The sequence below is a fragment of the Thermobia domestica genome, chromosome 14 (genome assembly GCF_964235325.1).
Source record: "Thermobia domestica chromosome 14, izTheDome1.hap1.1, whole genome shotgun sequence".
Taxonomy (NCBI): domain Eukaryota; kingdom Metazoa; phylum Arthropoda; class Insecta; order Zygentoma; family Lepismatidae; genus Thermobia; species Thermobia domestica.
In genome coordinates, this window is record NC_137467.1 from 155,189,618 (window position 1) to 155,211,611 (window position 21,994).

General features: G+C 36.7%; 1 protein-coding gene across 3 annotated transcripts in view; it reads right to left on the minus strand.

The window, feature by feature from the left end:
* Positions 1–21,994, minus strand: part of LOC145670422 (uncharacterized) — an 88,663-nt gene that overhangs the window by 53,532 nt on the left and 13,137 nt on the right. For all 3 annotated transcript variants that reach the window (XM_081739086.1, XM_081739087.1, XM_081739085.1), the window contains exon 2: positions 6,718–6,931. In XM_081739086.1, coding sequence (XP_081595212.1) covers positions 6,718–6,931 — 214 coding nt within the window. The remainder of the gene's footprint in view (positions 1–6,717; positions 6,932–21,994) is intronic.

The window sequence follows — 21,994 nt, forward strand, 5'->3', positions numbered from 1 at the left end:
TCCTGATGCAGTATTATGAATACAGATGGTTATGCGGCTCTTATGAGAAAGGTACTTGTCTCGTACAAGAAACTTCGTTGCCCAACTCACAGTACTGTGAACTATAGCCAAATATTAAAGTTTCCGTTCGAGAAAAACTCCGGCGAAGCACGGCCATCGAAATTGGGCTCCACTCCTCCTTGCAAAATATCAAGAGACCAACGAAGATGAGAAGACATCGATTTTGGATATGTATTTTCAACAGGACAAAGTCTCAAACACTCATTAGACTGGTATCAAGACTCGTCACAGGAATATCTTGAAACGAAATGACACGAATTTCTAACTCCGTTCATTTGCTAATAAAAACTCAAACATGTTCTGGCGGTATAACTTCCTTACCTGGTTGGCATCCACACCGTACAATTGTGAGATGCTGATCCGAAAGGTCTGGAAGTATTCTGTATTCCTTTTACACTTTTATCAACCTTGCATATCAGCAACTTACCCCGCATAATTGAATCTCAGCAACAACCATAAACCCATGCAGTAAACCTTTTCAGGAGTGCCAAACAAACTTGCAGCGGCCGTTGGCATTGCTGTCACGGTATGTCAGCGACTAAATGTGACCACCAGTTGTGATGTTAATGTCTGCTTCATGTATTGTGTCGACTAACTGCCATTTGGACAGAGGCAAAAGACCGACACACACTTTGATGCACACGTGCACATAATGGATCATATAAAACAATAATTATTTAAGCATTATCCTTATTAACTACATTGAATAAACTATAGTACTATAGTATGTGAGACCAAATTAGTGTGTTTTGATATGTATTTTCAAGAACTGAATACCCTTCGAAAATCCAGGGGAAATCTGCCCCCGCTGCGAATTGCCATGCCGGTAGGTGTTTTTGTACAGTATTCAGTGGTTTGTTTTTTGTCCTGCAATGTGGCAAAGAGCAGATGATAAATGCGGGTCTTACAGACGCACCTCAGCTGGAGTCTCTCAAGACTGGCTGTGTTCACAGTCAGGCATGTACGCAGAAATTTATTTCTGAAGGGGTCCAGAGGTATTAGAGGGGTCCAAATTCAATATGACGATAAAAATTTAAATTTGAAAATTTGTAAAATCATTCGAGATTTTGAGAGTCCAGACACCCAGGACGCACCCACTGCATACGTCCCTGATCACTGTTAAAGGTGTTAAATCGAATAGCTGGCTCATTGCATGTTGAGTAAGCTGTATTTTTTCTGGCACATCAATCAGCTGATCCCTTGCGGTACTGCGGGTATCAGTTTCCTTGGAGTCTTTTTTTTTTAAATAATTGTAGAAAAATAATGATAGCCCCACATGCTGAAGGGTAAAAATGACAACCAATGCTGAAAACGCGGAAACTATGTGGTGGTACACAGAACTGGGATCCATTATTGCAGAATTTCATGTATCTTGATATGTTACAAAATTTTGTTTTCCATCAACACACAACTGTACTTTTCCAGCAGAATGAAACACTTTCATAATAGTAAGTCCAAAACGCATTGAACGACACCCACAAAAATAAATTGGGAGAAGTGATGCAATTTACTGGCCACTTCAGCCGCCTAATACTCCCCGGGATTTTTTCCTATAGGAGTATGTTAAAAAACATGGGATATGCAACAAAAATGAGAACTGTGGAACAGGTTTGTGTTATGATTCACGGTGCTATTGAGACATTATGCCAAAGATACTGCAATCAACCGAGAAGAAATTGAATATCGCCAAGATATCTTCCGTGTCATTCATGGAACACACACAATTTATTGGTTGCACAGACAGAACTTCATCCCTATGCACTAAATATGTGCGGTATTACAGTCAGTTAAAATTAAGGCGTTTCAATTTGGACACTCTGTATATATTTGATTAGACTGCTTTGACACTTTATGCTATTCAGCAGCTGAACTGACAATTGATGTGAATCAATGAGCTCGCGCTGCGTTATTCCCAAACGCCCGACAAGAAACTTGCTTTCAGGGTAAAACATTGCAATATACGGTTCCTCACATTATAGGGTTGGCAATGTTACTTTACGCGGATTACTTGGTGTAAAAGGCAGCTCTCAAGATCAAATGTCAATTCCGCTGCCGCACATCTTAGAGTATCAACGACATACAAGTAGAAAATTTGAAGGGGAAACACGTTTTGTGGCCCTGGCTGCCACCCTAGCTATGACCTTGCTTGAGATAGTAATTCTTTGAACAAATGTCGTTGTACCCCATTGTTGCTAAATGTCAAATGAAACTATCACTACTTTTCTGTGCACATGCTCGTAGTTTCTTATAACAAAATAGTTTCACTGATTTGAATTACTCTTTTATCGACAAATAAATCAATGTATTTAATATGAACATGTAAGTGCAATCGATTGGCAAAATAAGCTTCATTACAACAAGATTCTTAGCAGGGTTTGTGTTCATAGTTTGAGGGAAATTTCTGTAATGTAGGGAAATTTTGTAGGTAAATTTAGCAAAAAAGGAATTTTTCGATAAAACGTGAAAATCCAAGGAAATTCTCGCGCTAATTAACTGACCAATATAAATGCTTAAAATTTGATTGTTCTTAAGAAATAAACCGATACAATAGGAATAGTTTGTGTATGTTCAAAGTAGTATAATTAGCACGCATTGTTGGGTAGGTGTATGTCTATTGTTTGGAAAAAATAAGGGAAAAGTATAAAAAGTAGAAGCAGAAAGCAAATGAATAAAACAAATATGGTTGTCACTTTCTTTAATGTAGCTAAATTAATATTATCATAGGAATTGGACACTCAGCAAACTAGGGAAATTTTGATAAGGAAAATTTTGTTCCAGTCGAGGGAAATTTTCTTAAGAAAGCCTACAAACACTGAACAGAGTGTCATTTATCATTAGAAGATCGAGGGACAAAGAATGCATTTTTGATTTAGGTTCAAGGAAGATACGTGCCGATTTTCACTAAAAAAGGATAAATTTTTAGGAGAGTTATCGAAGAACACACAGATACACACATAGACACAAACACTCAAATACAAATGCATGTCCAGTCAGATGGTAGAAGCTCACTTACGCTCGCTTAAATAAAAATATTTAATGTGATTACAGCATTTTGTGAGGAAAATTTTGTTCTTTTGAAAGTAACAGTTATATCTTGGCTTAATAAACCATAACAAACGCTCGAATGCCTACAGCACGAATCACTCATTTATTAATAAAATTAATTTACACTGTCTTTAGATATTCTGACAATCAATTATAAGGATAAAGACGTTAAAAGAGAATTAATCTGAATATGCAAACCTTTACTTCTAGAAATACTTGAAGAAGAAAGAGAGATGTGATTGATCAGCTGTTACGTTTAAAAATCATTTTTATTTGCCTAACATCCATCTAATCTGTCATTTTTTTCTGAGGAGAACAGAAGGACTCGTTTTATTGTGTCCCAATACCGTCCACTTTTACTGTTACTCACAGTGGAATCTTTTATTATGTGGCGAACCAGTTGCGGAGTCTAGTGAATCAGGAAATCTTTTTGATCAGAAGTTAATGGGTTTTTGTGTTTCAGATGTAAACGACAAATGCCAGGTGTGAGAAATGACATTTACAAGTGAGAATAATACCGTTGATTTACGCCTATGTTTTATACTCGTACAAGAGGAAAGCTCCAGTTATTCGTCTCAAAATCTATTTCTCAAATTTTTTCACTTGAAAGAAAATAATTTGTTTGCAATCACTATTATTCTAAATACTTTACTCTTATGATTTCGTTTTTAGTAAGTTTTTATTTTAAAAAGAGAATAATGTTTTTTTTCTTTTTAACATTGCTAACAATTATTTAGTTTTGTACTAGTAAAATACCTGTTCTTCTCGTGGGAAGAATAACATTTATGAAAAATATTTGAAATATATCTACATTTTTTTTCTGTTTTCAAAACACTTGTTAATGCATGTTCGATTTCATATCGTGGCTCCACGTAGCGTAGTCACTAGAGGTTTGCACGGGCCGGAATTTTCAGCTCGAGCCCGGCCCGGCCCGTGAATTTACAACATGAGGCCCGACCCGAGTCCGAAATATGTTTTAGCATTTAGGCCCGAGCTCGTGTGATAATCAAATGATTCCGAAATAAGCCCAAATTACAGAAACTTAATAATTAACGCAAAATTGTATTTTTATTTACAGAAACTAGAGGTTTAATCTTGCAGTTGTGCTTTAAAAGTTCTCCAGAAAGAACAGTGCAGTATATATCGTTGTACAGTATATTTACAAAGTTAGGTCCGAAAAGTCCCGAGAAATATGGTTGTATAATTAAAAATTTACGGCCCGAGCCGAGCCCGTGCAGACCTCTAGTAATTGATAACGCTTTCGCGTTTGGTGGTACAAGTCTGCATTCGTATCCAACTGGGGACACTCGGTCGAAAATGTGTAACAGCCTGTTCAGGCCCACCAACTTGATGATGTTTTTCCTAGATTTTCCTCATTCATACCAGACAAATGCCGGGATAGTACCTACCATACACTTCCAGGTTGATTCCAACCTTACTCATTCCTTTCTTTCCCTCCCAATTCTCCGAATAGTGTATCGGCCATCCATACCGATAATGCCCAGAAATATGTAAATTTAAAAAAAAAAACTCACCCTTTCTTCTCTTAAAAGTCACATTTCGCAATATCCTATCTCCTCGTGAGCCTCGAATGTGGGTTAACATTTATACAAAATTTCAATTTATTTTGACCACTAGTTCGTTTACGCTAGCCCTAAACCAGCGGGAAGGGCTATGTTTAAAAAGTTTGTCTGTATTGTTTACGTTATTTTTCTCATTTTAAAATTTGTTTGATATCCTAAATTTTTATAATGAACAAATTTTAGTGTGAACTCATTATAAACAGATCTCGAACAACGCAGTTTTGCATAGTTTCTTGAAAAAAAATTAAATCTTTAAGTTTTACGTCCCACGATTATGCCGGCTACGCTAAAGGAGACAGTGATGATAAGATGAATGAGATGGTGAAATGAAGGAAGTGGGAGAAAACAGGAGAACCCAGACAAAACCTAAGCACACGGTGTTTGTCCACCACGAAGCTCACTTGGCGCGAGCTGGGGTCGAACCAAGGACCCCATGCACCAGAGATCCTACCACTGAGCCACTGCGGCCTCCATAGTTACTTGGAATTTACTACCTGCGTTATGCAATGTTTTCTGTACATAATCTGAAATTTCTTTGTTTACTCTCCTGAAAATTATGCAGTTTAGACCCCTCGATTAAAACAAGTGTGAATAAACACAATGTACATCCGCCAGTTGTTTGAAGATTCATTTAAGGGGTGCTATCATCATCCACTTGTTTTAAGCCAAGCCAAACACACCATCGACGCTGAATGGTGGCAGGTGGTATCCATGTCTACATGTGAACAATAAACGCATGCACTCGTATAGGACGAAATGAGGGTAGGCTAATAACCTTCTCCTGTAATCAGAAAACCATGGAAAGAGTTATCATTTCCTGTATCTACACAGCTATATCCATTATTTTTTTCAACCTAGGAGAGGGGAAATTTTCGCCACCACAATTGTTTTATACATTCTTCCCACAAATCAATAGGATGACTTCTCATGTATTACTTTCTTCCAACTTCTATATATTCTCTTCCTAAGGTTAAAATTGACTAAACTGGACAAAGGCACATGATACTTCCCATTGGTCTCTTTTCTCCCGACGACGCTGGGCTCGACTTAACAATAGTGTTGCTGAAAGAACGGTCAATAGACTGTGCCAGGTACGGTGAGTACATGATCGCTTGATCACGTGCGCCACACAAGGGGAAATTAAAAATGTTCAAACCTTTCCGATTTGATCATTGAGATATAAGTTTATCTTTCTTATATTTTATAACTTAATGGGAAGTGAAAACTCGGTAACAAATAATTAAAAAGAAAAGAAAAGGAATGGAAAAATCTACCCCTTTAGTTCTGCAACCAACAATTCAATGTGTCAAGGTGGGTTGCATAATAGGAGGTACTTTGTTGGTGTGAAGGAAAGTATTAACATGGGTAGAGGTCCGCACGGATATAAAAAAATCGTATCCGCATCTGTACCTCATCCGCAATATCTCTATCCGCAGATAATGAGGTAACAAATATATAAAAAGTGTTTGTTCCATGGCTTTTCGATTTCAAAAGTAGTTCCTATTATAATAATTGTAAATATTTCCTTTATAGTTTCGTGAATCTTTTGATGTGATATCAATAAAATTCGAATGAAATGAAATGAAATCAATATAATTCAAATAAATGGAATGAATATCAATAAAATTCAATTAAATTCAAATGAATTTTATTTAAATTCAATAAAATTCAAATGAAATGGAATGGATACCGATGAAATTCAAATGAAACCTTTCAGTTTAACGTCCGACAATTAAGCCCGTTAGGCTAAAGAGACACTAATGGTTAAAGCAAGTGAATGATGATGCAAGAATTAGCAAAATGAAAATGTAGGAGGAAACGGAAGTACCTCACAAAAAAAGGTTCACAAAAATTACAATCTTTTGACCCTATCTTACTAGGTTAGCTTTTCGAGGATTCAGGGAGCGCATGCCATACAAGTAGTAGACGAACTAGAATTGTCTCTAGATAATTTCTATGATCATAAGTTGACAAAACACTTACACATATCCTATTTACATTACAAAGACAGAAAATAGATTGTACTTACGAAATCCACTGGTAAATCCCGGAAACCGTTAGCTCCCCCTTCTCTTTTAACGCTTGCTCTATAAGTTCTGTGTAAGTGTAAGGCGGTTTCCTGGGACCATGATCAAACGAGGGCCTGCAGAAGTTGTGCTCCGAATGAGGGGAGTCCTCTAGTCTTCGGAAATTGCTGGAGTCGGACAGAAACATGCGACCGTAACTGAGAGCATCACCTACACCTGCAATATATAACAAATTAAATCACTACGTCTAACAATTTTACGAAGTTTTGTAAAATAAAATATCAAATATTATACAATTCCATTTTCTTAAAATTGATATTGTTATGCTTTCATATAAACTACAAAAATAATAATTCTTAGATTAGGAAAATATACAGGATTCCCATTATTTAGAGCAGTATGTTAAACCTTTTAGGAGGTAAAAGAGAGAAAAAAAACTTTAGGCGGACCAATATAATTTATTAAAAACCACAATGGTACATTTTACAAAATGCTTGTAAATACCTTAATAATGGTTCAAGTTTCCCATGATCTAATTGGAAGTGGGATGTACTGATTCTCAGAAGTGAAGATAAATGCTCATCTGTCAATCTATTTCTCATACAGATCTTTTGACGTAACCAGTGGTGATATTCAGCCGGATACCCATACATAACAATAAATTTTACCCAGTTATACCCAGGAAAACCTAATTTCAGTTTAACTATCTTTGTTTATAGAAATTCTTACAGTTACAGGGCTAAACATATGATCTCCCAGAACAAGGTATAAGCGTTTATTTCTTAATCTCAAATGCTTAGATATCAAGAATGAAAACTGGGCTCAGGTCAGTGTAGTGGTGAGGGTTATTTATATGTATTTGAAACGCATATATACCATCAAAAATTGTCGATCCATTGCTGGATTAAGGTCTTTTCAATACTTTCTGACAACTATATATCTTGGATAATTCATTTCTAACACATTCACTACCTAATTTCGTCACACCACCTTGTATTAGGATGCTGTGTAGGTCTCTACTTGTCACTCGTGGTATCTGGCAAAAAGCTGCTTTTGTCTACCTTGTATGGTTTGTTTCCTAAGATATATAAACAGAGAGAGAATAGATGGATAGATATAATCAATATATATGGATAGATAAATATAGATATACTGTTCACGCATGTTCCGTAGGCCGACCCATTTTATAGGAAGTTAGTATCATACCGCTAATTTAGGTAGCTAACTAAACTACTAAGGTAACTAAAAATTGAAAAAAAATTAAACAAACTTAATGGAAAATAACAAACTTGAAAAATACATCAATAAGAAGAAAATAAATTTAAAAATAACCGGCTGCAACAAAAGCTCTGGAAGGTAGAAAATAGTAAATGCGCTAAAAATCAGAAAATAATAATAATAAATCGATTAAGACCAGAAAATTATTTCTTACTATCATCAATAAATTTTTTTTGAAGTCCATACCAAGCTAAAAAATTAATTCCTCACACAATTATCCTTCAAACTTATTTTATATCAGGCAATTATTTAACAGACTTGACATAGGTTTCAAGATTTTTTTCAAAAAATATTAATAACGAGTTATTTTCTGCTTTTAAGTGCTTTATTATTATTATTATTATTATTATTATTATTATTATTATTATTATTATTATTATTATTATTATTATTATTATTATTATTATTATATGCTTTTCAGTGCTTTTGTCCAATTTAGTTAATATATATATTTTTAAAGCTTTTGTTGTTTAATTTTCTTTCTCAATTCGAGGAATTTCTTGAGGATTGGTTCCGTTTATTGATTCTTTTGTTTCTATTCTTAGTTACTTTTATTTTCTAAAACACAAATTTTATGTGCTTTAACGCTCTGTGCTATCATGTAACATACATCAGAGAAAATTTATCATAAGATACATTTGTTTAAAATTATAGGAACCGCGGTGGCTCAGTGGAAGAGCGTTCACCTCTGGTGCGTGGAGTCCCTGGTTTGAACCTATCTTGCGCCAAGCGAAGTTTGTGGTGGACAAACATCGTGTGCATGAGTTCTTCCGTTTCCTTCCACTTTATTCATTCACCACTTCATTCATTTCTTATTATCAGTGTCTTCTTCAGCCTAGCCGGCATAACTGTGAGACGTAACACTGAAAGATTTGAAGAATGTTTAAAATTATATATTTCTTATGTGCTGTTAGCAAAATTGACCCCATACGCAGATGAAATTATTTTAGATTATCAGTGTGGATTTACGCAAAACCGATCAATTATCGACCAGATTTACCATTCGTCAAATACTCGAAAAGAAATGGTAATCCAATAAGCCGCAACATCAATTCTTTATTGATTTCAGAAAAGCCTACGACTACGTTAGAAGAGAAACATTGTACAATATTCTTACCAAATTTGGTATACCGAAAAAAATAGTTACATTAATAAAAGTGTGTTTAATTGAATCCGAAAGTAACGCCCGCGTACACTGTAAAAAATGAGGTGTTGAAACAACACAAAATGACTACCACTTTAGCGTGTTACTTGTGTGTTAATTCAGCACCAAGCACATCGCCTTCCGAGCATATCAGAAATAACTCGTTACTACCTGAGAGAATTTGCATGGGTAGTTATCATATATTATAAACAAAGCTTTGCGAAAGAATATTTGGCACTTATGCGAAGTGGCAAATAATGTTCTATGTTTTCTGTAATCGGTCACAATAATATTGTTGTAAACCTGTGAATAGTCTTTCAACAGTTACACGGGCAACAGTTCTGCCATCTTCTGTTCATACGTGCTAAGACACAAGAATAACAGATAAAACAAACAGATGGAAGCACTGCTCACTGCGTAACTATTGTCAGACGATTCACATGTTTACAATATTATTGTGACCGATTACAGAAAACATAGAACGTTATTAGTTACTTGTCATAAATGCGAAATACATTTCGCAAAGCTTTGCTCATACCAAACAAAAAAAAAAAAAAAATGAAAATACTCATCGCTAGTAACGAGGTATTTCTGATATGTTCTGAAGGCGATGTGGTTGGTGTTGAATTGACACACAAGTAACACTAAAGTGGTAGTCATTTTGTGTTGTTTCAACACCTCATTTTTTGCTGTGTAGGAAAGTACTTTTTCTCGAGCTTTCACATCGAGAATGGTCTGAAGCAAGGAGATGCATTGTCGCCATTATTATTTAATTTTGTGTACTGGAATACGCTATGAGGAAAATCAAAGATAATAACCAGGGCCTAAAGCTGAATGGCCTTCATTAGGTTATGGCTTACGCTGATGATATAAATATCATAGGAGATGATGATAATAGTTTTGGCGAAGTGGATACTTTTAAATATCTAGGATCAACATTTACAGACCAAAACTATATTCACGAAGAAAATAAATGTTTACCAAAAGCATGTTCATGTTATTATTCAGTTCAAACACTTGTCTTCGCAAATTATGTCAAAGGATTTGAAGCTTAACATATTTGAGATGATAATGATTCCTAATTACTTTATGGTTACGAAACATGGTTGATTACTTCGAGGAAACAACGCAAACTGAAAGTAAGTTATTTGAGAATAGAACCCTAAGGCAAATATTTAGACCCAAATGAAATCTTTCAGTTCTACGTCCCACAGGTTATGCCAGCTAGGCTAAAGGAGACGGTGACAATAAGAAATGAATGAAATGGCGGAATGAAGGAAGCAAAAGGAAACGGGAGAACACAGAGAGAAACTCACACATATAGTGTTTGGCCACCACAAAACCCACTTTTTGCGAGCTGGGATCAAGCCAGGGAACCCATGCAGCAGAGGTGAAGGCTTTACTACTGAGCCATTGCAGCCTTATTCAGATTTAAGAAGGGTGGATCTCGGAAATGGCGGAAATTTCATAACGAGGAAATTGATAATTTATATGGTTTACCCAACATTGTTTGTGTAATCAAGCCGGGGTAGCCAGGTCAGGTAGTCAGAATGGAGGAAAGTACGAAAGCTTTCAAAGTTTTAATACAATCGGAAAAATACCATTAGGAAGACCTAGATGGGAAGATAATATTAAAATGGAACTCGCAGAAGTACGAGCACAAAATAGAAACTGGATCCAGTTGACTAAAAATAGAAGTCAATGGAGAGCTTTTGTGAGTGCGGCATCAGACCTCTGGGTTCCATAGACCATAAAGTAAAGGGTTCCTATACTCTATTATAATTATGTTCTACCTTAAGTAATAATAATAATAATAAAATTTCGCACAATCTTACGTATTATTATTATTAGCGAGAGCGAATATATTCACACATTTGACTACGTCATTACTCAGGTTACAATTTCATTTCTGAATAATACATACTGTACGTAACAGAATGTTGAAATTTAAGAATTTCAAATGTAGTAATTACTTAAATTGCACTTGGCTACCTATTTACACAGAATCGCTTTTACCAAAACAAGAAATTGCACATCATGAATAAAGACTACATAACCTTATCACAGGTCATGATCAACTTATAAAATACTGGAATTATTCGTCGTGTTGTTACATTGTGCTTAAAATGCGACTCTCAATGTTAAGCAGAACCAACTTTGAATATCTATTTTATCATTCTATACGGTGTTCGAAGTGGGGTGGTATGTGGGGGTATGGCATACCCTCACCTAAGGAGAATTGTGATCCATGAATTCGGATCAAGTTTCGAGACAAGCCAAAGCGAGCCAAATCAAGCCAAATCCTGTGTGTAGTTTCAAGTACTCTCTTCAAGTATACTCCAAAGACAATATAATTATTATCAATTATACTACTACTACTACTAGTACTACTACTATTACTACTACTACTACTACTACTACTACTACTACTACTACTACTACTACTACTACTTATTATTATTATTATTATTATTATTATTATTATTATTATTATTATTATTATTATTATTATTATTATTATTATTATTATTATTATTATTATTAATACAACACCATGTACAAACATGAAAGATAGGCGGTTTGTATCTGAATACAAAAAACTAGTTGACTACCAACCTCGGTCGTCGAGAAAGGACATTATTCACGAGGTTCTGGGTTCGAGTATTCGGAGGAGCAAGTATTCGGGCTCGAGCCAAAAATTGTTAAAAGTTATAGTGCGCCGGCCAAAAATGTTTAAAATTGCTCGGCACGGATTTAGGGTTGTCAACGGCTCGAGCGGTTCGGCTCACAGTTCATTCACTATCGAGCCCAACCGAGAAGTGAGCTGAGTCAATAGCTCATCCAACAGAGCCAGCTCGAGCCCTTTGTTCAGTTGAGCCGAACTGAGCCGAACCGAACCAAGTTGATGGCTCACCCCAACAGAGACAGCTCGTGCCGATGGGTCACCTGAGTCGGTGTCAAACCGAACACGAACTACAGTATATACTTATATTGGTGCTCTCGACATTTGAGGCTGTCTCGTTATAAAAATCTACTATTGTCTCGTTGTCGAGACGAGACGAGATGCGAGTAGTGTCCCCTTTCGTGAGCAGCACTAAAAGTATTTGACACTACAGCGTACATTTCTCATGACTTTCGCTTTCCAGTTTAATCAAGGCTATGATTCCAAAACAAGTTAAAGCGAGCTGAACAATCGAGCCATTTATTAAACTCGACTCAACTCGAAATTCGACATCAAAAACAGTGACTGGGCTCCAACGGCACCGACTTTCCAAAATTTAAGAGGGTGCATATCAATGGAGGGACATGTAATATGTTTTCAGGGGAGTCTCCATATTTTTTGATTGATTTTCTTTTAGTTAAAATCTTTTATGAACTCTGTCATAAGGGGCTGTGCTCGATTCTATTCAAAATATATTCCTACTTGTCGTTGTGAAGACTGCCTTTGAGTAGGCCAGAGACAAATAACGAAAGTGGGTATTGCTCAGTTGCCTTTGCACAAACACATTTGAAATAAACAGTTATGCTTTAGAGGTTAGAAATTTTAACTCCCATCTCAATGTTTTAATTGCTTATTATTTTTTGATAATGGCAAGTGACAAATATTGTTCTTATTTTGTTTTTATCAAACTAAAAATCTTGTGGGTGCGGCGCGCCCACAAGACTTTTTCTGTGGGTGCTGGAACCTGGAGCACCCAGGTAGTTGGCGCGCACGCTCGGCTCGTAACTCGACTCGAGAAAATTACTTTTGATTCAACTCGTGACCATTCTTAACAACTGTATTCTACGGGGGGAGACAACAGTGTTATAGTTGTTCACCGTCTAGTTATGCTTATGTCTCACAGCTATGCTAATAAAGGCTAATGGAGTCGGATGACTCTGAAAGTAAATGTTTATGAAAGAATCGGTAGAATAAGAATGTGGAAGGAAACAAAACTTTGAGAAAATTTACGGAGGAAACTTTGCTGGTGTCCACCACAAGATACAATGGCTTGGGATTGAACAAGCTGTCCCTCACATCAGAGGTGATAGCTGTACCACAGAGCCACCGTGATTTTCTATACTCTCATTGGAAGTGTGTTTATCACTTTCGATCTTGGGCTAATCTGACCTTGTTTATTCCAGTGTCCTGTTTTTTTTTTGGGGGGGGGTAAATATAACATATTGCTAAATAATAATGGACGCACTATAAACATTTCAAACATTTTGGACTTTAGATTTTATTATGAATATATAATTTGGTGATGTAAGAAGAGCTAGTTCGCTACACTGCTGGTTGAAATAGGGCCTATGTACTTTTTGAACAAACGAAAAAAAAAAATTACAATAGAAATATAATACTCCCGCTGCGTGTCAAGTGCGAGCAGTAACAATGGTGTGTAATAAGGAGCAAGAAATCTGCGGGAACTGGCCGCTGAGTTCCGTTATTGAGAAGCGACGATTCTCCATGATGCTTTTCAGCAGGTCCTGGGACTAATGTTTTTTTTTTCAATTCTAGGTTTTGGCCTGGAAATGTTTCTCCCATATTTCTCGATCTTCAGCTCCCTCTTTTAACTCCCAATATATTTTTTTTCAAACAGTCGATCAGTTGTGTTCTTATTATTATTCTTCGCTTTCCTTTCACCTTTCCTTCTATGGCAGTATGAAGAAGATTACTTCCCCACAAGATGTGTCCAATATAGTTGGCTTTCCTATGAAGGATGTTCTCTAGAAGTGCCCTCTTCTCTCCTATCCGTTTTAAAACATCATTTTTTGCTCTATCAACTTTATCATCTTCATTTCCCTCCAACACTACATTTGGAAGCTCTCTAAATACTTCTTCTCTAACTTCCGTAATGTCCAAGTCTCTGAGCCATAAAATCAAATACTCCATATATAGCACCTGACCAATTTCTTCTTTAGTTTAATATTGAGCCTGCTAGTTAAGAGTGATCTTTTCTTGTTGAAAGCAAGTCAACATTACCAGTTTGGTACTGCCATTTTGTTCGAGTTACACAAAATGCCATTTAAAATTGTCATTGATCATGTACGGTACAACATCTACCATGACCGTATTTTTAAATTTACTTGGATCACGAAACGTGACCTTTTAACTTAAAGTCTTTGAATTTTTGCTTTAAATGTTGGTGGATAGTGTATGTACCATTAGTTTTTTCTACAGTTTCTGCGAGGTAGTAGTTACGGACAGTCACCTGCTGAGGGTACCATCATGAGATAAGATATATATGAAACATGTGTTACAAACCAGCGGAACACAGGCGATGAAACAAACCCAGAAATTCCTGGCGTACAAAGCTTTCAGAACAAAGCCTCTCTTTCCCCTCATACCTATTTCAACATTAATTCCCATATAAAGTGCGAAGAAAGGACCACATACAGACCGAGCCGAGCTGAGCCGAACCTGTTTCCTGTCGACCTCGGTCATCAAATATAGCGATCTTTAATGGTGTTCGGTTTTGGTATTTAAATACCGACTTTCTGTATTTCTTGAACACCGAGAAGTCAAAATCCCGAAAGATACCAAACAACGACCAGAATAGCTAGGAAACGCAAAAGAGGTAACAATCACGAGAATATATATATATATGACTGCTCTTTTCCTGGCTTACTGTAGAGAGCACCAGCATACGTATACATTTGCACGTGGCGGCAAAAGAAAAAACTGACATAAAGTACGCGTATCCAGAAGTTTGTGTTGGGGAGGGTCCGAAGTTTGCGGGGTCCACCACTAGTAGTTACTTTATTTTATGTATTGAACTGGTATGTATTGAACTGGAATAGTATATTGAACTGGTATTATTTTACACCCGATATAACGATAAGTAATATCAAAATCAGTAGCGTAGCGTGGTATTCGAAGTGGGGATGCCAAAGTTAGCCACTTGCGCGATATAATACTATTGCAATCAGTAAACATAGCTATTCCGAGGGAAAATATAAGGTTATGAAAAATTTAGAAGGGAGGCCCCCTAATTGGTGGCCTAGTGGGACATACAGAAGCACATACGTGGATTACGTTAGAAGCCAATAAGTAATTGTCTCAGCTTTTTCTTGCCACTACCGTTGTGACGAGAAAACTCGGCCCCACTGTTGTATAAACATTGTTTCCAGCATAGTTCCCTTGGGCAGCTTTTTTCTCCCCATACCATACTTCAATCCCGTTCTTGAAAAAGTCGCCCCTACAAATTTGTCATCTTGGGTCCGGAACTCAGCCCCCATTTGTGAATATTGGCCTGAGTGTATACGTATATCATTTGAAGTAGTAAATAGAAGGTACGGTACTTAAACCAACTCTGGGGGCCTGTTTCTGCGTATGCATTTCGTTGTCAGATATCCAGTTACTGAAGGCAGGGGAGCAAATCTGTCTTCAACATTCGGGGGACGGTTAATACCGTTCTCATATTTTTTAAAAAAGCGATGTTCAAAATATTTATGAAGTTGAAAAACAATGTTGTGGAGGATCAGGGGAGCAGAGTTGTCTTCGACATTGGGAGGAGGGTAGATTTGAGGGAAAAGGGCATATCTGAGACTTATTCTGGGGGAGGGGAGATGAGATTCAAATTACGGTAGATGAATCTGATATTTGAGGTGAACCTGTTGTATATTATATAACAGGCGATGTAGATGTAGTATAAGAGTATAGATGTAATATAAGACCAGATCTTTAAGGCATCAATAATTTTTCTCCTAGAGCAACCATAGTTTTCTTAGGATAGCATAGAAATGTCTGTCGGGTGACAAAATTTAGAGGGGTTCGGAGCCAGTGGACCACTCCTGAGGGTGCGCATCTGCTCTAATTTATATTTCAAACTTCTAGCGTTCTTGATATGTTCTCATTGAAGCTGTTACGTCTATATTTTCATTAACGCTACTAAAATTATAAAATAACATTGTTAAAAACGTGGCTAAGAGGTATGTTTCTACGGAAGGAGGAGATATGACAAATGATGCTACTGCCTAGGACCGGGCCTGAGTGTATCCATAAGCGTGTTTTTGTATTTCAGGGAGGAAGGAGTTACTTTAGTGACATTTCTTGCTGTGTTTATTATGTTCAACGAGCTTAAAAAGTTCGTTACTTACTTCTCTATATCTGTCTGTCTGTCTCTCTCTCTCTCTTTGTGTGTGTGTGTGTTTGCAGGGCCGGATTTAGCATTTTGGCGCCCCTAGGCTCAATAACTTTTTCCGACCCCTAGTTTGGTTAAAGTTACTATCCTAATAATCTTTATTAAAAAAATATACCAGGCCTATATGTTAATTGCTTAAACACCACTCCACGATGCAATTTTATCATTGCAAGTTTTTTGAGGAATTTACTTGGTTCTGGGCTTGACAAAATACCGTTAATGTATTAACAAAAGATTGGTGAACTTTACCAAGAATTATTTGTTCCAATGAACTTCAAAATCAGAATGCTTTATTAACCTGATTTTTTAAAATCAATTCAAAAAATATGTTAAGTTATGGCTACTTATTTTTATTTCCAGATATTTTTAAAAATGTTTTTCTCTCGGCCGTGCGCCCCCTAGGAGCTTGCGTTCATAGGCCCGGGCCTATTGGGAAATCCGGCCCTGTGTGTGTGTGTGTGTGTGTCTGTTATTTGCGAAATTTTCACTTTTGAACCTTTCATTCGATAGAGCATCAAAAACTATCTGAGAAAGTGATGGATTTTTTCGCGTCGCTCTTACCGTTCCCGAGATATTGGCCAAAAAAGTTCGAATTTCGGGAATTTTAAGAAGCCATATCTCTGGAACCGTAAGTCATAGATATTTGGTCTAGGAATTAATTCGTGCGGTTGGTACGCACACATTGAAGCTGTAGTACAAACACAAAATACATAAATACCTTAAGAAAAATATTGTCCATCGCTAGCCACCACTTTTGCCCATCTGTCAGGCAATGTACGGATTCCGTGGCGAAAGAAGTCCTCATCCTTGGAAGCGATCCAGTCAGAGACCCATGTTTCGATATCTTCTGAAGAAGTAAACCGCTGTCCAATCAAATCGTTGTTCATACAATCGAACAAGTAGTAGTCCGAAGGAGCAACGTCTGGTGAATACGGCGGGTGGGGTAAAACTTCCCATCCGACATTTTCTAAATAGGTTTTGACCGGTTTTGCGACATGTGGGCGAGCGTTATCATGTTGAACAATAAGTTTATCATGTCTGTTCTCCCATTCTGGTCGTGTTCTGGCCAGAGCTTGCTTCAAACGCATTAATTGTCGTCGATAACGTTCTCCATTCATAGTTTCACCCGGTTGTAGCAGCTCATAGTACACCACACCTTTCATATCCCACCATATGCACAGCATAACCTTTGCACAGTGAATATCTCGTTTTGGTTGTGATGGACCTGGTTCACCTGGTTTCACCCAGGCCTTTTTTCGTTTAGGGTTCTCGTAATGGATCCACTTCTCATCACCCGTAATAATTCGATGCAGAAACCCCTTTCTGCTCTGTCGTTGAAGCAGCAATTCGCAAATGGTTTTTCGTCTTTCAACGTCTCTGTCTTTCAATTCATGTGGAACCCAATGTGACATCTTTTGAATCATTCCCATGGCTTTCAAGCGTTTGGAGACTGTTGTTTGATCAACGCCTAATGCTGCTGCAAGTTGTTCCTGCGTTTGACACGAATCCTGCTCGAGCAATGCTGTCAATTCTTCGTCTTGAAATTTTTTTGGCTGTCCAGCTCGCTCTTGGTCTGCCAAGCCGAAATCACCACTTCTAAACCGTGCAAACCACTTCTGACACGTTCGCTCAGCTAGAGCATGGTCACCATACACTTCCACCAAAATACGATGACTTTCAGTCGCACTTTTCTGCATGTTAAAGTAATGCAGCAGGACACCCCGCAAAAACACTTTATCAGGCACAAATTGCGCCATGTTCACTTAACTACAAACTGGTGTTGTTGACGCTTTAATCCACTGCCCTATACTACGAACGATACGCGATGACAGGGGTTTGCAACACATGTGTGGATACACGGAACTGTGGGACGCTCCGTTCGTTGCGCCATCTCTTGTCCACCCGCACGAATTAATTCCTAGACCAAATAGATAATATTTTGCGATTTTTTTCTCAATTTTGAGCCCTTCCATTTTGAGCATGTGTTTTCGCAAAACTCTTAAAAAGATATACAGTGAAACCTCCCTTAACGACACCTCTCAATAACGGACACCTCTATAATACGGAGTTTTTTTGTCCCGGCAATAATATATGTTCTCTTACAGAACAAAACCCTCTCTTTTACGGACACTCTCAGATACGGACACGGACAGTCCTATTTTCCCCCAAACGTTTCAATAACCTCTTCATAACGGACAAGAATTATTCTCGGTTGTGCGATATATTACAGTAGACAGAAAAGTCCTTTCCCTACAAATGTGTCTATCATGAGTCTAGACCTGGTGAACCATCAAACGGAACAGCTTCAAGCTGAACTTGAAATTCTTTTTTTTTTTTTTTCTGCCCGCAATAAACTGCTTTCTGCTGGAAATCCTAGAAAACCTTCAACAAGCAATAACACTCATGCAGGGTCAGTCGTATGCGAAAGATCTTCCCTTCCCTAGCAAATTAGTCCTTTTCCTCTGGGCTTTGCATATTTCCAGACAATTTCATGTGAATTAATGGATATTTTTAGTACAGGGTGATGACATGTACTTAAGAAAATTAACATACACGCATTATCTTTTGCAGTATACAAATATATTAACACATCCCCCAGCAATAATATTATTTAATAGAAATGAATTTCTTCTTCACCCTCCCAGTAATTCAAATACTTACTGAATAGAGTATTTTTATATTGAATTTTACGTATTTACGTTCATACATAATGTATTTGCTGTATTACATACATAATGTATTCTTCCATACAATTACCGTTGTGAGAAATTAAATTTTTGTAACCTCTCTGTAACGGACACCTCTCAGTAATGGACAAAAATTCATGTCCCACTGGTGTCCGTTATTCAGAGGTTTCACTGTACTACAAGGAATGTTTAATGAGTATAATAATAAAGTACATAGAACAATTGTTATAAAGGCTGTGGAAGTTAATATGAAAAATTAATTCTTTTTCAAGTTCGTTCTGGCAATGCGCTTGGAACATTCTCAACTGGTTTACTAATACATACGTACATACTTCTACGTATGTATAACATGAGGTCGATAAAAATCATTATCTGATTCAGGAAGAAAAAAAAGTAGGTATATGCCAAAGGAGGAAACAAAGACATACAGCTCATGTTATGTTGTTATCACTGCAATGTCTCGTCAATCTAACCTTAAACAAAAGATTCATATGTAACATTGTGTACTCCTTTCAACCATATCAAGCTACTCTATTGTTTTACATGTCAGCCAGAATAATAAATTTATCTCTTCTTGTCTTCTAGTGGTAATCTAAAGCTGCAATTCTTTCCACGGAAAACGAGAACTCTTGCTTTCAGAGTCTGGCATAAAAAGGCCTTTTTTGTTGTTGTTGTTCTTCTTCAAATTTGATTTTAATCGATATGAAAAGTTAGGGACTATCCTCACCTATTTATCAGTTCAACAACCACCTTCAAACAGTGCGAAAATATTCAACAATGTATTTTGAATAGTGTAATACAGTGGTTCTCGATCTTTGTGCCGCGACTCACTGATGTGTAGGAGCGCAATCCCATAAAGTGTGTCGTGAAATTTGGGTATTTAATGAGCCAATTAGTCATGTGAGATTTGGGTATTTAATGAGCCAATTAGTCACAATCAATTTAAGGACGAACTGTAACAGACAGCGCCTCCAACGGCAGTAACAATGTTCAGTACTATATAGAGTTACACTATTATCAGTAGCGTACACCACAAGGACGATTTCGGGATTCTAACCCCCTTGAGCAAGATATTATGGGAAACATTTTCTATATTAAGGTATACATAAATCATATGTCCTGAAAGGAACTGAGATTGAATGCATGACACCCGCTTGACGAAACTCAGCGTATTCCACTGACGTGAAATTTATATATCAAATAAGTGTGTCGCGATGTCGTAGGCGTACGGTACAGTAAAGTGTGTCGTCAATCAAAAAAGGTTGAGAACCACTGCACACATAAACGCATGCAATTATTTCGGCAGCCAATAGTCATTAACATCAGTGTGCGAATTAGATAACCTATATTGGGGGGGGGGGATAAAATTAGGCCAAAGGACATAGTCTGAAGGTTCAAATTTCAAAATGAGACAATAAATGCCTTACTCCCCATATATATATATATATATATATATATATATATATATATATATATATATATATATATATATATATATATATATATATATATATATATATGTGTGTGTGTGTGTGTGTGTGTGTGTGTGTGTGGCATGTGTAATAAATAAAAGATTTATTGATTTAATAAATCTACCGACAATAACTATGCACATATATATTGTGTGACCTACACACACCCCACTAAACCTTTCTGAACGTGTTTTAATGTTGTACTCACTCTTGTCCCCGTAGCTCTCTAAGGTTTATTTAGTTAATAATTCGGCTCGAGCGATAGCCATGATCACAAGCATATGTTAATTTTTCCACTCATATTGAAAGCTTCCACTTTGCATTAATACATACAGATTGCGAAAAGAAACCTACTTCAGTCTTGTGAAAACCACTAAAATTATTAGTTAAACCGGACATTTTTTTTTAAAAGAAAATCTAGATATTAGCCTATCAAATAAGAAATGGATTGTTGCTGGTCCCGATTTCTCACATCAAGGTCAAATCGAAGGCCAAATATTTAAAATATCTCAATTCAAATTTCGAGCTTGTGCTTCTACTTCCCGCTAAAGCTGTGCTCATCACGACTTTTTTTCTCTAAATATCGATTCCGTGATGGGCACGGAAAGTCAACACTTAAAAATTACTTTACTGTTAGGTTGGAGATGAGTTGATTCACTATGGGCTACGTTATTCAAATAAAGTAAAACATTAGACTGAAGTTTTTCAGACAACATTAATTGCGTGGACAGCAAACTGTACAGCGAAAAGATGGAAAAATGAAGGGTTAACTTAAAAAAAAAAGACGCTCCAGTTGAAATGCTTATACAGACACGCACAATGACACGGAGAACCAGTTGTATTAACAAATGCTGAAACAAATCTTGAATTATTTGCTTATTCACCTAAAAATCACCTTCATTAACATGTCTGCTCACTAGGAGCGTATCCCCCAGCGTGTACGTTAACATATACTTACGACAGAATACCTATATCTCAGATTTTGAGTACAGTTTCAAAAGTTCATTTCCGTAAACTGTAAAAGCAGTGATTACTATGCTAATTATCACAAATTAAATGCAACTTTTGAGTTGCATACACACAACCTACTAGGGAATGAAGACCATGTGCTAACAAAGAGTACACTGGAAAATGAAATAACATGTTATAACAAAAATTAAAATAAGATGATAATCGATACAAATATAGAGGATGAATATGACATATCCGAACTTCGCCAAGTATGGTAGAAGAAGCTATTTGTTTACTTCTTCTTGGCCAACCGCTAAGAACATTTATAAATCTATATGTGGCTTTGTTATACGCAATTAGTACATTCAAATTCACAAACGATGACGAACTGAAGGGTACAAAGGTGCAGTTGCAAGTAACAACCGTAGTCATAATAATATAGTTCTACTAAACAACGCTGAAAATAGTGGCTAATTAGGTGGTAAGTAGAAATGACCAAAACTGAACAGTTTACATCGATCATTTCGAAATACAGCTAGAAGATTAAATTTAAAGAAATAACAAAAATCAGTGAAATTTGGAGTTATACTAAGCATAGTTTGAGGGGGAAAGCGAGCATCCCC